At 49.4% G+C, this 16,945-nt stretch overlaps 1 protein-coding gene across 2 annotated transcripts in view; it reads left to right on the top strand.

Annotated features, from left to right (window-relative positions):
• Positions 1 to 16,945, top strand: part of EFEMP2 (EGF containing fibulin extracellular matrix protein 2) — a 34,250-nt gene that overhangs the window by 262 nt on the left and 17,043 nt on the right. Inside the window, exons 2-7 of one of the 2 annotated variants that reach the window (XM_038764362.1) lie at positions 1,212 to 1,350; positions 4,436 to 4,484; positions 8,846 to 9,055; positions 9,212 to 9,334; positions 14,581 to 14,697; positions 14,904 to 15,023. In XM_038764362.1, the coding sequence (XP_038620290.1) occupies positions 1,255 to 1,350; positions 4,436 to 4,484; positions 8,846 to 9,055; positions 9,212 to 9,334; positions 14,581 to 14,697; positions 14,904 to 15,023 (715 nt within the window). In that variant the 5' untranslated portion in view covers positions 1,212 to 1,254. The remainder of the gene's footprint in view (positions 1 to 1,211; positions 1,351 to 4,435; positions 4,485 to 8,845; positions 9,056 to 9,211; positions 9,335 to 14,580; positions 14,698 to 14,903; positions 15,024 to 16,945) is intronic. The other variant, XM_038764363.1, reaches the window with a different exon arrangement.

Consider the following 16,945-nt stretch of genomic DNA (forward strand, 5'->3'; position numbering starts at 1 on the left):
TCCTCTCCCCTCCCCCAGGCTGGGCTGACACGAGAGCAGACGGGGGGGAAAAAGTGCCCATTCGGCAAAATGGCTTGCCCCCTCCCCTCCCCCTGGCCATTCATTCATTCAGCCCTATTTACTGAGCGCCTTACTGTGTGCGGGGCACTGGACTAAGCGCTGGGGAAGTCCGTCTGGAGACGGTCCCTACCCAACAGTGGGCGCACAGTCGAGAAGGCTCACAGTCTAGAAGGATTTATTGAGCGCTTACTCTGTGCACAACACTGTGCTAAGCGCTTGGGAAGTCCAAGTTGGCAACATAGAGAGGCGGTCCCCTACCCAACAGTGGGCTCATAGTCGAGAAGGATTTATTGAGCGCTTACTGTGTGCAGAGCACTGTGCTAAGCGCTTGGGAAGTCCAACTTGGCAACATAGACAGTCCCTACCCAACAGTGGGCCCACAGTCTAGAAGGATTTATTGAGCGCTTACTGTGTGCAGAGCACTGTGCTAAGCGCTTGGGAAGTCCAAGTTGGCAACAGAGAGAGACGGTCCCTACCCAACAGCAGGCTCACATTCATTCAATCGTATTTATTGAGCGCTTACTGTGTGCAGAGCACTGTGTTAAGCGCTTGGGAAGTCCAACTTGGCAACATAGAGAGACGGTCCCTACCCAACAGTGGGCTCACAGTCTAGAAGGATTTATTGAGCGCTTACTGCGTGCAGAGCACTGTGCTAAGCGCTTGGGAAGTCCAAGTTGGCAACATCTAGAGACGGTCCCTACCCAACAGTGGGCTCACAGTCTAGAAGGATTTATTGAGCGCTTACTGCGTGCAGAGCACTGGGGTAAGCGCTTGGGAAGTCCAAGTTGGCAACATAGAGAGACGGTCCCTACCCAACAGTGGGCTCACAGTCTAGAAGGATTTATTGAGCGCTTACTGCGTGCAGAGCACTGTGCTAAGCGCTTGGGAAGTCCAAGTTGGCAACATCTAGAGACGGTCCCTACCCCACAGTGGGCTCACAGGGTAGAAGATTTCAGCTGGGCCGGTGGGGAGGGAGGAGAGGAGGCCGTTTATAATCGAAGTTGAGTGAGGACAGAGAGGACCCAACCCCAGCAGGACACTGGGGCTCTGAGCGCAGGCCCTGTTGGGGGGAAGGCTCAGGGGAGATGAAGAGAGGGGGTCACCCTTCTCGGGTGGGTGGGTGGGCCCACTCGTGAAAGGGCTGGGGGCAGGAGGGCCTGGCTCTTGCCGCCCCCCCTTTCCTGTGCCCCTAGGATGCCCCCCTTCGCCTCCCGCCTGGCTCTGCTGCTGCTGCTGCTCCTGCTCCGCGTGGCATCTCCCCAGGAGACACAAGATCCGGACAGTTACACGGTGAGGCACAGGGAGTTTGGGGGCACGGGGATGTATTTGTCTCTGCCTGGGTGCATATGCAGGTAGATGTGTATGTACCAGTGTGCATGTGTGTATGTGTGTGCATGTATATGCATATGTGTGTATATGTGTGTATGTATAGGCATATATGTGTGTATATGTATGTGTATGTATATATGTGCATGTATATGTGTGTATGTATCTGTGTATATGTGTGTATGTGCATGTATATATATATATATGTGTGTGTGTGTATGCGTGTGTGTGTATGCGTATGGGTGTTTGTGTATGCATATGTGTGCATGTGTGTATGTGTATGCATGTGTGTGCATATGTGTATATGTATGTGTATACGTGTGTATGTGTATATGTGTATGCATGTGTTTATGCATGTGTGTATATGTATACGTGTATGTGTGTATGCATGTGTGTATATGTGTATGCATGTGTGTATATGCATGTGTGCATGCATGTGTGTGCGCATATGTGTGTGTGCATGCATGTGCGTGCATGTGTGTATGTATGTGTGTGCATGTATATGTGTGCATGTATATGTGTGTGGCCACCAGCCAGCAGGAACCACCTTAGGACCGGCTGGGGTTTGAACCCATGTGTGTATGTATGTGTGTGCATGTATATGTGTGCATGTATATGTGTGTGGCCACCAGCCAGCAGGAACCACCTTAGGGACAGGCTGGGACGGCAATCCATAGCATTTACTGAATGTATACCGTGCACCGAGCACTGTCCTAAGCGTTGGGGAGAGTACAGTGGAGCAAGTGGGCCCCAGGCCCACGTCCTGGCTCCGGCCTGGAGCCCCCTCCCTCCTCAAATCCCCGCAGAAAACCCGCCTGTTGGCCCTCTCCAAGGCCTTATCGAAGGCACATCTCCTCCAAGAGGCCTTCACCGAATAAGCTCCTCCTTTTTTCTCTCTCCCATTCCCTCCTGCGTCATCCTCACTCGCTCCCTTTATTCGGCCCTCCCTCCCTTCCTCCCTCCTTCCCTCTCAATCCCACGGCACTTTGGTCCATCTCCGTAATTCCTTTCTTCCTATTCATGTCCGCCTCCCCCTCTAGACTGTAAGCCCCTTGTGGGCGGGGAATGTGTCAGTTGATTGTGCCGTTGTCCCCTCTCAAGCACTTGGCACACAGTAAGTGCTCAATAAGGACGACTTCCACGAGGAGCAGGCTCAGTAGGAAAGAGCCCGGGCTTTGGAGTCAGAGGGCATGGGTTCAAATCCCTGCTCCGCCACTTGTCAGCTAGGTGACTTTGGGCAAGTCACCTTGTCACTTTCGTGGCTGAGAAGCAGCGTGGCTCAGTGGAAAGAGCCCGGGCTTTGGAGCCAGAGGTCATGGGTTCAAACCCCGGCTCCGCCAATTGTCAGCTGTGTGACTCTGGGCAAGTCACTTTGCTTCTCTGTGCCTCAGTTCCCTCATCTGTGAAATGGGGATTAAAACTGTGAGCCCCCCGTGGGACAACCTGATCACCTTGTCACCTCCCCAGCACTCAGAACAGTGCTCTGCATATAGTAAGCACTTAATAAATGCCATTATTATTATTATTATTCTCTGGGCCTCAGTTACCTCATCTGTAAAATGGGGATTGAGACTTTGAGCCCCACGAGGGACAACCTGATAATCTTGTCACCTCCCCAGCGCTCAGAACAGTGCTTTGCACATAATAAGCACTTAATAAATACCATCATTATTATTATTATTCTCTGGGCCAGTTACCTCATCTGTAGAATGGGGATTGAGACTATGAGCCCCACGAGGGACAACCTGATAATCTTGTCACCTCCCCAGCGCTTAGAACAGTGCTTTGCACATAGTAAACACTTAACAAATGCCATCATTATTATTATTATTCTCTGGGCCTCAGTCACCTCATCTGGAAAATGGGGATTGAGACTATGGGCCCCACGAGGGACAACCTGATAATCTTGTAACCTCCCCAGCGCTTTAGCACTTAATAAATGCCATCATTATTATTATTATTATTATTCTCTGGGCCTCAGTCACCTCATCTGGAAAAAGGGGATTGAGACTATGGGCCCCAGAGGGACAACCTGCTAATTTTGTCACCCCCCCAGCGCTTTTAGAACAGTGCTTTGCACATAGTAAGCGCTTAATAAATACCATCATTATTATTATGGAACAGTGCTTTGCACATAGTAAGTGCTTAACAAATGCCATCATTATTATTATTATTATTCTCTGAGCCTCAGTCACCTCATCTGTAAAAAGGGGATTGAGACTATGGGCCCCATGAGGGACAACCTGATAATCTTGTAACCTCCCCAGTGCTTAGAACAGCGCTTTACACATAGTAAGAACTTAATAAATACCATCATTATTATTATAGAACAGTGCTCTGCACACAGTAAGCACTTAATAAATACCATCATTATTATTATAGAACAGTGCTTCGCACATAGTAAGCGCTTAACAAATGCCATCATTATTATTATTATTATTCCCTGGGCCTCAGTCACCTCATCTGTAAAAAGGGGATTGAGACTATGGGCCCCACGAGGGACAACCTGATAATCTTGTCACCTCCCCAGCACTTAGAACAGTGCTTCGCACATAGTAAGCGCTTAACAAAAGCCATCATTATTATGATTATTATTCTCTGGGCCTCAGTCACCTTGTCTGTAAAAAGGGGATTGAGACTATGGGCCCCATGAGGGACAACCTGATAATCCTGTCACCTCCCCAGCGCTTAGAACAGTGCTGTGCACATAGTAAGCACTTAATAAATACCATCATCATTATTATTATTATTCTCTGGGCCTCAGTCACCTCGTCTGTAAAATGGGGATTGAGACTATGAGCCTGATAATCTTGTAACCTCCCCAGCGCTTTCAGAACAGTGCTTTGCACATAGTAAGCGCTTAATAAATGCCATCCTTATTATGATTTGATTCATTAATGAACAAGACCCCTGTTCTCAAAAGCGTTGGCTATCTGGAGGGATGGACAGGCTGCCGACTGGGGATGAGGGGGCCGGGGATCTAATGGGGAGGTGGCATGGGGGCGGCGGGGCGGGGGTCCGCCAGGGCTGAACCCACCTTCTCCTTCAGGAATGCACAGATGGGTACCAGTGGGACACGGAGAGCCAGCACTGTAAGGGTGAGTGTGCCAGGGCTGAGCTGGGCGCGTCCCCCTCGCCTTCCCTCCGGCCACCCGAGGGGCACCCGGTGGGTGGGGGGCCGAGCTGACCGCAAATTGGGACCCCGTTGGTCATCCTTCTATTAATCTATTTATTTATTTATTTATTTTGCTTGTACATATCTATTCTATTTATTTTATTTTGTTAGTATGTTTGGTTTTGTCTCCCCCTTTTAGACTGTGAGCCCACTGTTGGGTAGGGACTGTCTCTAGATGTTGCCAATTTGTACTTCCCAAGCGCTTAGTCCAGTGCTCTGCACACAGTAAGCACTCAATAAATACGATTGATGATGATGATGATCCTTCAGTGGGGAAGGGACGGAAGGGGTCCCCATGGACCGCCCCCATCAATCAATCAATCGTATTTATTGAGCGCTTACTATGTGCAGAGCACTGTACTAAGCGCTTGGGAAGTACAAATTGGCAACACATAGAGACAGTCCCTACCCAACAGTGGGTTCACAGTCTAAAAGGGGGAGACAGAGAACAGAACCAAACATACCAACAAAATAAAATAAATAGGATAGAAATGTACAAGTAAGATAAATAAATAAATAAATAAATAGAGTAATAAATATGTACAATCATATATACATATATACAGGTGCTGTGGGGAAGGGAAGGAGGTAAGATGGGGGGATGGAGAGGGGGACGAGGGGGAGAGGAAGGAAGGGGCTCAGTCTGGGAAGGCCTCCTGGAGGAGGTGAGATCCCAGCCAGGACCCCCATCAATCAATCGTCTCTATGTGTTACCAACTTGTACTTCCCAAGCGCTTAGTCCAGCGCTCTGCACACGGTTGGACAACAGTCTCTGTCATTCATTCATTCATTCGTATTTATTGAGCACTTACCGTGTGCAGAGCACTGGACTAAGCGCTTGGGAAGTCCAAGCTGGCCGCATCTAGAGACGGTCCCTACCCAACAGCGGAGTCCCAGTCTAGAAGGGGGAGACAGACAACGAAACAAAATGTATTCACAAAATAAAATAAATAGAATAGTAAATCTGTACAAGTAAAATAGAGTAATAAATCTGTATTCAGTCATTCATTCAATTGTATTTATTGAGCGCTTACTGTGTGCAGAGCACTGGACTAAGCGCTTGGGAAGTACAAGTTGGCAACATAGAGAGACGGTCCCTACCCAACAGTGGGCTCACAGTCTAGAAGAGTGGGCTCACAGTCTAGAACTTGCTCATCATCGTGAGAAGCGGCGTGGCTCAGCGGAAAGAGCCCGGGCTTTGGAGTCAGAGATCGTGGGTTCAAATCCCGGCTCCGCCAACTGTCAGCTCTGTGACTTTGGGCAAGTCACTTCACTTCTCTGCGCCTCAGTTCCCTTATCTGTAAAATGGGGGTGAAAACTGTGAGCCCCCTCTCTGGGACAAGCTGATCACCTTGTAACCTCCCCGGCGCTTAGAACAGTGCTTTGCACATAGTAAGCGCTTAACAAAGTGCTTCTAGACTGTGAGCCCACTGTTGGATAGGGACCGTCTCTATGTGTTGCCAACTTGTACTTCCCAAGCGCTTAGTACAGTGTTTTGGGCTACAGTTCCCTCTTTTGTAAAATGGGGATTAAGACTGAGAGCCTCATCTGGGACAGGGACTGTCCAATCTGATTTGCTGGTAGCCACCACAGCACTTTGTACAACGCCTGGCACATAGTAAGCGCTTAACAAATACCATTATTATTATTATTATTATTATTCCATTATAATTATTATTATTCTCCCATTATTATTATTATTATTATCATTAATCCACGGCAAATCGCGGGTTTCTTGCCAGCAAGTGGAGAGGGATGTGGTTGTCGTTAATCGTTTTCCTGGATCCCCCTGACTTTCCACCAGAGCCGTGTTAGTGGGGAAGCTGGCAACATCAGCTCGGGCTAGTGGCTAGAGCCCGGGGCTGGGAGTCAGAGGGATCTGGGTTCTAATCCCAGCTCCGCCGCTTGTCTGCTGTGTGACCTTAGGTGAGTCACTTCACTTCTCCGGGCCTCAGTTCCCTCTTCTGTAAAATGGGGATTAAGACTGTGAGCCCCATCTGGGACAGGGACTGTCCAACCTGATTTGCTGGTAGCCACCACAGCACTTTGTACAACGCCTGGCACATAGTAAGCGCTTAACAAATCCCACAATAGAAGCACTGTGGCATAGTGGATGGAACACCACTTCCCAGACTGAGCCCCCTCCTTCCTCTCCCCCTCCTCCCCCTCCCCATCCCCTCCGCCTTACCTCCTTCCTCTCCCCACAGCACCTGTATAGATGTATATATGTTTGTACGGATTTATTCCTCTATTTATTTATTTATTTATTTTATTTGTACATATTTATTCTATTTATTTTATTTTGTTAATATTTTTGGTTTTGTTCTCTGTCTCCCCCTCCTAGACTGTGAGCCCGCTGTTGGGTAGGGACCGTCTCTCTATGTTGCCAACTTGGACTTCCCAAGCGCTTAGTCCAGTGCTCTGCACACAGTAAGCGCTCAATAAATACGATTGAATGAATGAATGTATATATGTATGTATTTATTACTCTATTTTATTTGTACATATTTATTCTATTTATTTTATTTTGTTAATATGTTTGGTTTTGTTCTCTGTCTCCCCCTTCTAGACTGTGAGCCCACTGTTGGGCAGGGACCGTCTCTAGATGTTGCCAACTTGCACTTCCCAAGCGCTTAGTCCAGTGCTCTGCACACAGTAAGCGCTCAATAAATATGATTGAATGAATGAATGAATGAATGAACACCGGCCTGGGAGTGGGAAGGTCGTGGGTTCTGCCGCTCGCCTGCTGTGTGACCTTGGGCAAGTCACTTTGCATTCTGTGCCTCGGTTGTCTCATCTGTAAAATGGAGATTCAATCATATTTATTGAGTGGTTACTGTGTGCAGAGCACTGTACTAAGCGCTTGGGAAGTACAAGTTGGGAACATATAGAGACGGTCCCTACCCTACAGTGGGCTCACAGTCTAGAAGGGGGAGACAGAGAACAAAACCAAACATATTAACAAAATAAAATAAATAGAATAGATATGTACATGTATATGTATATGTGCAGTATATGTACAGTGCCTGGCACACAGTAAGCACTTAACAAATACCATCATTATCATTACTATGATTACTATCTGCTGGACGTTCCTTTTAGCACTCATCCCGCCCTATTTCTGGCTTAGCTCGAGACGCCACAGGTCACGATGCTCCCCACTCCAGAGCCAGCTGCAATTTGGGCCAGGAGGAGTTTTATTTTGTTGTCTGTCTCCCCCTTCTATCAATCAATCAATCAATCGTATTTATTGAGCGCTTACTGTGTGCAGAGCACTGTACTAAGCGCTTGGGAAGTACAAGTTGGCAACATATAGAGACAGTCCCTACCCAACAGTGGGCTCACAGTCTAAAAGGGGGAGACGGGAGAAAGAAGGGGGAAGGGAGGAAGAGAGCGAGCTTGGTGGATGGGCAGAGGGAGGGCATTCCAGGCCCGGGGGAGGACGTGGGCCGGGGGTCGATGGCGGGACAGGCGAGAACGAGGCCTAACGGTGAGGAGATTAGCGGCGGAGGAGCGGAGGGTGCGGGCTGGGCTGGAGAAGGACAGAAGGGAGGTGAGGGAGGAGGGGGCGAGGGGATGGACAGCCTCGAAGCCCAGGGTTAGGAGTTTCTACCTGATGCGCAGATTGATTGGTAGCCACTGGAGATTTTTGAGGAGGGGAGTAACACGCCCAGAGCGTTTCTGGACAAAGACAATCTGGGCAGCAGCATGAAGTATGGATTGAAGTGGGGAGAGACACGAGGATGGGAGATCGGAGAGAAGGCAGATGCAGTAGTCCAGACGGGATAGGATGAGAGCTTGAACGAGCAGAGTAGAGGTATGGATGGAGAGGAAAGGGCGGATCTTGGCAATGTAGGGCAGATCTTGGCAATCTAGACTGTGAGTCCGCCGTTGGGTAGGGACCGTCTCTAGATGTTGCCAACTTGTACTTGCCAAGCGCTTAGTCCGGTGCTCTGCACACAGTAAGCGCTCAATAAATACGATTGATGATGATGATGATGAAGCCACGCTGCATCCTTCTAGACTGTGAGCCCACCGTTGGGTAGGGACCGTCTCTCTGTTGGACTTCCCAAGCGCTTAGTCCAGTGCTCTGCACACAGTAAGCGCTCAATACGACTGAATGAATCCTCCGTCCTACCCCCGATCCAGTCTGCCCTCCTCAGCCCCCCGCAAACAGCTCAGCCGCGGCCCCCCGGGCCCATCGGGGCCGGGTCGGACAGGCGAGCGGGAGCCGGGGCCGCGGTCCGCCCCAGAGCCCGCCGTCGGCCTTCCCTGTCCCGGCAGATGTGAACGAGTGCGAGACCATCCCCGAGGCCTGCAAAGGGGAGATGAAGTGCATCAACCATTACGGGGGCTACCTGTGCCTGCCCCGCTCCGCCGCCGTCATCGACGACGTCCACGGCGAGGGGGCCCCTCCGCCCCGGCCCCCCGGCCCGCTCCCCCCAAACAGCTGCCAGGAGGGCTTCCAGCCGGACGAGGACGACCACTGTGTGGGTGAGCCGGGGGCGGCGGGGCCGGAGAGGGGGGCGGCCACACCATCCCAGGCTTCGCCCGCGTCCCGGCCTCGAGGGCCGGGGCCCGGTGCCGCGGCCCCCACGGGCGGACGGGCCCCCGGGCCGGGTCCCTGAGGCGTGCGGTTCGCGGCGGCAGACACGGACGAGTGTGAGCTGGATCTCCACGACTGCCGGCCCAGTCAGCAGTGTCACAACCTGCCCGGATCCTTCCACTGCTCCTGCCCCGACGGCTACCGCAAGATCGGCCCCGAGTGCGTCGGTCAGTCCGTCCCGCCATCCTCTTCGCCGCCCGCCCCCTGCCCCCCACCCGCTCTCATTCATTCAGTCGTAGTTACTGCGTGCGGAGCACCGTACTAAGCGCTGGAAATTGATAAACAAGGAGCGGAAGACGCGAGGCCTCGGAAAGGCCGGAAGGCAGGCCCCGCTGGGATTCGAACCCAGGATCTCTGACTGTGAGCCCACTGTTGGGTAGGGACTGTCTCGATATGTTGCCAATTTGTACTTCCCAAGCGCTTAGTACAGTGCTCTGCACACAGTAAGCGCTCAATAAATACGATGGATGATGATGATGATACTAGACAGGCGCTTTAACCAACTGAGTCACGGAGCCTCTCAAAGCCTCGGGGACAGGGCCCCCCTCCTCTTCTCCTGTCCGCTCACCCCCAACCCCGAGCCCCAACATTGAAGGTCACGAGGCCGGCCCAACGTCCTCGACCTCCAGTCTGCAACTCCTCGTAGGCGGGGAATAATAATAATAATAATTAATAATAATAATAATGTTGGTATTTGTTAAGCGCCTACTATGTGCAAGGCACTGTTCTAAGCGCTGGGGTAGATACAAGCTAATCAGGTTGTCCCACGGGGGACTCACAGTCTTCATCCCCATTTTACAGGTGAGGGAACTGAGGCCCAGAGAAGTGAAGTGGCTTGCCCAAATTCTCACAGCTTACAAGTGGCAGAGCCGGGATTTGAACCCACGACCTCTGACTCCAAAGCCCGGGCTCTTTCCACTGAGCCACGCTGCTTCCTCTATTTTTTGTAATAATAATAATAATGGGACATGCTAAGCACTTACTACGTGCCAAGCACTGCTCTAAGTGCTGGGGTATTTATACATGTTAATCAGTTAATCCTTCTAGACTGTGAGCCCGTTGTTGGGTAGGGACCGTCTCTATATGTTGCCAAGTTGCACTTCCCAAGCGCTTAGTACAGTGCTCTGCACACACTAAGCGCTCAATAAATACGATTGAATGAATGAAAGGTAGGATTCAGTTCCTGTCCCACATGGGGCTCCCACTTTTCAGCCCCATTTTATAGATGAGGCCCAGGAGATGATAATTTTAATAATAGTGATGGTATCTGTTAAGTGCTTACAATGTGCCAAGCACTGTTCTAAGCACTGGGGTATTTATAATCAATCAATCAATCAATCGTATTTATTGAGTGCTTACTGTGTGCAGACCACTGTGCTAAGCGCTTGGGAAGTACAAGTTGGCAACATATAGAGACGGTCCCTACCCAACAGTGGGCTCACAGTCTAAAAGGGGGGAGACAGAGAACAAAACCAAACATACTAACAAAATAAAATAAATAGAATAGATATGTACAAGTAAAATAAATAAATAAATAGAGTAATAAATATGTACAAACATATATACATATATACAGGTACTGTGGGGAAGGGAAGGAGGTAAAATGGGGGGATTATACAAGTTAATCAGTTAATCCTTCTAGACTGTGAGCCCGTTGTTGGGTAGGGACCGTCTCTATATGTTGCCAAGTTGCACTTCCCAAGCGCTTAGTACAGTTCTTTGCACACAGTAAGCGCTCAATAAATACGATTGAATGAATGAAAGGTAGGATTCAGTCCCTGTCCCACATGGGGCTCCCACTTTTCACCCTCATTTTACAGATGAGGCCCAGGAGATGATAATATTAATAATAGTGGTGGTATCTCTGTTAAGTGCTTACAATGTGCCAAGCACTGTTCTAAGTACTGGGGTATTTATAATCAATCAATGTCGTATTTATTGAGCACTTACTGTGTGCAGAGCACTGTGCTAAGCGCTTGGGAAGTACAAGTTGGCAACATATAGAGACGGTCCCTACCCAACAGTGGGCTCACAGTCTAAAAGGGGGAGACAGAGAACAAAACCAAACATACTAACAAAATCAAATAAATAGAATAGATATGTACAACTAAAATAAATAAATAGAGTAATAAATATGTACAAACATATATGCATATATACAAGTGCTGTGGGGAAGGGAAGGAGGTAAGATGGGGGAATTATACAAGTTAATCAGTTAATCCTTCTAGACTGTGAGCCCGTTGTTGGGTAGGGACCGTCTCTGTATGTTGCCAAGTTGTACTTCCCAAGCGCTCAGTACAGTGCTGTGCACACAGCGCTCAATAAATACGATTTAATGAAGAGAAAGGTAGGATTCAGTCCCTGTCCCACATGGGGCTCCCACTTTTCAGCCCCATTTTACAGATGAGGCTCAGGAGATGATAATATTAATAATAGTGATGGTATCATCATCATCATCATCATCATCATCATCAATCGTATTTATTGAGCGCTTACTATGTGCAGAGCACTGTACTAAGCTCTTGGGAAGTACAAATTGGCAACATCTAGAGACAGTCCCTACCCAACAGTGGGCTCACAGTCTAAAAGGGGGAGACAGAGAACAAAACCAAACATACTAACAAAATAAAATAAATAGGATAGACATGTACAAGTAAAATAAATAAATAAATAAATAAATAGAGGTATCTGCTAAGTGCTTACAATGTGCCAAGCACTGTTCTAAGCACTGGGATAGAATCCAGTTGATCGGGTTGGACACAGTCCCTGTCCCACACGGGGCTCACACTCTTCACCCCCATTTTACAGATGACATAACTGAGGCCCAGAGAAGAAGAAGAATCAGAATACTGATGGTATTTATTAAGTGCTTACTATGTGCCAAGCACTGGCCTAAGCACTGGAATATTCGCAAGTTAATCAGATTGGACGCGTGGGGTTGACACTCCTCACCCCCATTTCACAGATGAGGTCCCTGAGGTCCAGAGAATAATGTCTGTTTACTTAATAATAATAATGATAATAATGGCATTTATTAAGCGCTTACTATGTGCAAAGCACTGTTCTAAGCGCTGGGGAGGTTACAAGGTGATCAGGTTGTCCCACGGGGGGGTTCACAGTCTTAATCCCCATTTTACAGATGAGGGAACTGAGGCCCAGAGAAGTGAAGTGACTTGCCCAAGGTCACACAGCAGACATGTGGCGGAGCCGGGATTTGAACCCATGACCTCTGACTCCAAAGCCCAGGCTCTTTCCACTGAGCCACGCTGCTTCTCTTCTTGGTTTGATGCGTCTCTCCCCGCTTCTAGACTGGAAGACCGACGTGGGCAGGGATTGTTTTTCTTTATTGCTGAATTGTACTCTCCCAGCGCTTAGTACAGTGCTGTGCACACAGTAAGCGCTCAATAAATACGATTGAATGAATGGATAATGATGGTACTTGTTAAGTGCTCACCGTGTGCCAAGCACTGGGGTAGATACAAATTAATCAGGTTGGACGGAGTCCCTGTCCCACACAGGTCTCAGGCTCTTGATCCCCCTTGGACCGATGAGGAAACCGAGGCCCAGAGAAGGGAGGTGACTTGCCCGAGGTCACCCAGCAGACGTTCTGCACAGAGTGAGCACTCAATAAATATCACTGAGTGGTTGATTTGGGGGTGCCCAGTTGTGCCGAGGGGCGGCTGGGACTTCAAGTCAGAGAAGCAGCGTGGCTCAGCGGAAAGAGCCCGGGATTTGGAGTCAGAGGTCATGGGTTCGAATCCCGACTCCGCCACATCTGCCGTGTGACCTTGGGCAAGTCACTTAACTTGAGGCAGGGTGGCTCAATGGAAAGAGCCCGGGCTTTGCAGTCAGAGGTCATGGGTTCAAATCCCGGCTCCACCAATTGGCAGCTGTGTGACTTTGGGCAAGTTACTTCCCAAGCGCTTAGTACAGTGCTCTGCACATAGTAAGCGCTCAATAAATACGATTGATGACTTCACTTCTCTGGGCCTCAGTTACTTCATCTGTAAAATGGGGATGAAGACTGTGAGCCCCCCTGTGGGACAACCTGATCACCTTGTAACCTCCCCAGTGCTTAGAACAGTGCTTTGCACATAGTAAGCGCTTAATAAATGCCATTATTATCATTATTATTACTAACTTCTCTGAGCCTCAGCAGCATGGCTCATTGGAAAGAGCCCAGGCTTTGGAGTCAGAGGTCATGGGTTCAAATTCCGGCTCCGCCACATGTCTGCTGTGTGACCTTGGGCAAGTCACTTAACTTCTCTGAGCCTCAGTTCCCTCATCTGTAAAATGGGGATTAAGACTGTGAGCCCCATGTGGGACAACTTGATCACCTTGTATCCCCCCCCAGCGCTTAGAACAGTGCTTTGCACATAGTAAGCGCTTAATAAATGCCATTATTATTATTATTAACTTCTCTGAACCTCAGTTCCCTCATCTGTAAAATGGGGATTAAGACTGTGAGCCCCACGTGGGACAAACTGATCACCTTGTATCCCCCCTCCAGCGCTTCGAACAGTGCTCTGCACATAGGAAGTGCTTAACAAATGCCATCATTATTATTATCTGTAAAATGGGGATTAAGACTGTGAGCCCCATGTGGAACAACTTGATCACCTTGTATCCCCCCCAGCGCTTAGAACAGTGCTTTGCACATAGTAAGCGCTTAATAAATGCCATTATCATTATTATTAACTTCTCTGAGCCTCAGTTCCCTCATCTGTAAAATGGGGATGAAGACTGTGAGCCCCACGTGGGACAACTTGATCACCTTGTATCCCCCCCCAGCGCTTAAAACAGTGCTCTGCACATAGTAAGCGCTCCTTCCCCCCATCTTACCTCCTTCCCTTCCCCACAGCACCTGTATATATATGTTTGTACATATTTATTACTCTATTTATTTATTTTGCTTGTACACATCTATTCTATTTATTTTATTTTGTTAGTATGTTTGGTTTTGTTCTCTGTCTCCCCCTTTTAGACTGTGAGCCCACAGTTGGGTAGGGACCGTCTCTAGATGTTGCCAACTTGGACTTCCCAAGTGCTTAGTCCAGTGCTCTGCACAAAGTAAGCGCTCAATAAATACGATTGATTGATTGATTGATTAACAGATGCCATCATTATTGTTATTATTATTAAGTCCCGGGGGCAATTTTTCCCCACCGGCCCTGCGGGGCCGTGGTTTCTGCTGTTTCGGGGAGGCCCCGTCCCTTCTATATGTTGCCAACTTGGACTTCCCAAGCGCTTAGTCCAGTGCTCTGCACACAGTAAGTGCTCAATAAATATGATTGATTGATTGATTCTACAAGCCCAAGAGCTCCCAAGCCCCCCTCCGCTCCCCCTGCCCCTCACCTTCTGCCTCTCCTGTCCCCCCTGCGACCCCCGCCGCCTCGCCCCCCGGACCCCGCAGACGTCGACGAGTGCCGCTACCGCTACTGCCAGCACCGCTGCGTCAATCTCCCCGGCTCCTTCAGCTGCCAGTGCGAGCCGGGCTTCCAGCTGGGCCCCAACAACCGCTCCTGTGTGGGTGAGACGACTGGGGGTCGCGGGGCTGGGGGGGACCCCCCAACCGGGGCCCGGCCAGCCCGCCCCGTCTACGGGGAGGAGGCGGGATGGCGGGAAACTGGGCCTTGGACCAGTCCTCTCTTGGAAGGGTTGATGGGCAGGTGGTCGGGGGGTGTCCGGCCTTGACATCCCCTGGGCGTCCTTCCCCCCGTCTCCCTGCACCCCCAGACGTGAACGAGTGTGAGATGGGGGCCCCGTGCGAGCAGCGCTGCTTCAACACGTACGGCACCTTCCTCTGCCGCTGCAACCCCGGCTACGAGCTGCACCGCGATGGCTTCTCCTGCAACGGTAACCGGGGGGGCCGGGCGGGTGGGGAGAGGGCCGCCCCAGCCCGGCACTCAGTGACCGGAGACCACCCCCGGTCCTGTTCATCAAATCCATTCAGTCGTACTTATTGAGCGCTTACTGTGTGCAGAGCACTGGACTATGAGGCTTTTAGACTGTGAGCCCACTGTTGGGTAGGGACTCTCTCTATGTGTTGCCAATTTGTACTTCCTAAGCGCTTAGTACAGTGCTCTGCACATAGTAAGCGCTCAATAAATACGATTGATGGATTGATTGAGAAGCAGCGTGGCTCAGTGGAAAGAGTCAATCAATCAATCAGTCGTAGTTATTGAGCGCTTACTGTGTGCAGAGCACTGGACTAAGCGCTTGGGAAGTCCAAGTTGGCGACATATAGAGACAGTCCCTACCCAGCAATCAATCAATCAGTCAATCAGTCGTAGTTATTGAGCGCTTACTGTGTGCAGAGCACTGGACTAAGCCCTTGGGAAGTCCAAGTTGGCTACGTATAGAGATGGTCCCTACCCAGCAATCAATCAATCAATCAATCAATCGTAGTTATTGAGCGCTTACTGTGTGCAGAGCACTGGACTAAGCGCTTGGGAAGTCCAAGTTGGCAACATATAGAGACAGTCCCTACCCAGCAATCAATCAATCGTATTTATTGAGCGCTTACTGTGTGCAGAGCACTGGACTAAGCGCTTGGGAAGTCCAAGTTGGCAACATATAGAGACAGTTCCTACCCAGCAATCAATCAATCAATCAATCGTAGTTATTGAGCGCTTACTGTGTGCAGAGCACTGGACTAAGCGCTTGGGAAGTCCAAGTTGGCGACATATAGAGACAGTCCCTACCCAGCAATCAGTCAATCGTATTTACTGAGCGCTTACTGTGTGCAGAGCACTGGACTAAGCGCTTGGGAAGTCCAAGTTGGCAACATATAGAGACAGTTCCTACCCAGCAATCAATCAATCAATCAGTTGTAGTTATTGAGCGCTTACTGTGTGCAGAGCACTGGACTAAGCGCTTGGGAAGTCCAAGTTGGCGACATATAGAGACAGTCCCTACCCAGCAATCAATCAATCAATCAATCAATCGTATTTATTGAGCACTTACTGTGTGCAGAGCACTTGACTAAGCACTTGGGAAGTCCAAGTTGGCAACATATACAGTCCCTACCCAGCAATCAATCAATCGTATTTATTGAGCACTTACTGTGTGCAGAGCACTGGACTAAGCGCTTGGGAAGTCCAAGTTGGCAACATATAGAGACAGTCCCTACCCAGCAATCAATCAATCAATCAATCAATTGTATTTATTGAGCTCTTATTGTGTGCAGAGCACTGGACCAAGCGCTTGGGAAGTCCAAGTTGGCAACATATAGAGACAGTCCCTACTCAGCAGTGGGCTCACAGTCTAAAATAAATAGAATAGATATGTACAAGTAAAATAAATAAATAAATAGAGTAATAAATATGTACATACATGTATACAGGTTCTGTGGAGTCAGAGGTCATGGGTTCAAATCCCGGCCCCACCACTTCTCAGCTGTGTGACTTGGGGCAAGTCGCTTCTCTGCGCCTCAGTTCCCTCATCTGTAAAATGGGGATTAAGACTGTGAGCCCCCCCCGTGGGACAACCTGATCGCCTTGTAACCTCCCCAGCGCTTAGAATGGTGCTTTGCACGTAGTAAGCGCTTAATAAATGCTATCGTTATTATTGTGTGAGCCCACTGTTGGGTAGGGACTGTCTCTATATGTTGCCAACTTGGACTTCCCAAGCGCTTAGTCCAGTGCTCTGCACACAGTAAGTGCTCAATAAATACGATTGATTGATTGATTGATTATTATAAGTCGGCAATATCTAGAGGCGGTCCCTACCCGACAACGGGCTCACGGTCTAGAAGGGGGAGACGGACGATGAAACAA

The sequence above is a fragment of the Tachyglossus aculeatus genome, chromosome 22 (assembly GCF_015852505.1).
Source record: "Tachyglossus aculeatus isolate mTacAcu1 chromosome 22, mTacAcu1.pri, whole genome shotgun sequence".
Classification (NCBI taxonomy): Eukaryota; Metazoa; Chordata; class Mammalia; order Monotremata; family Tachyglossidae; genus Tachyglossus; species Tachyglossus aculeatus.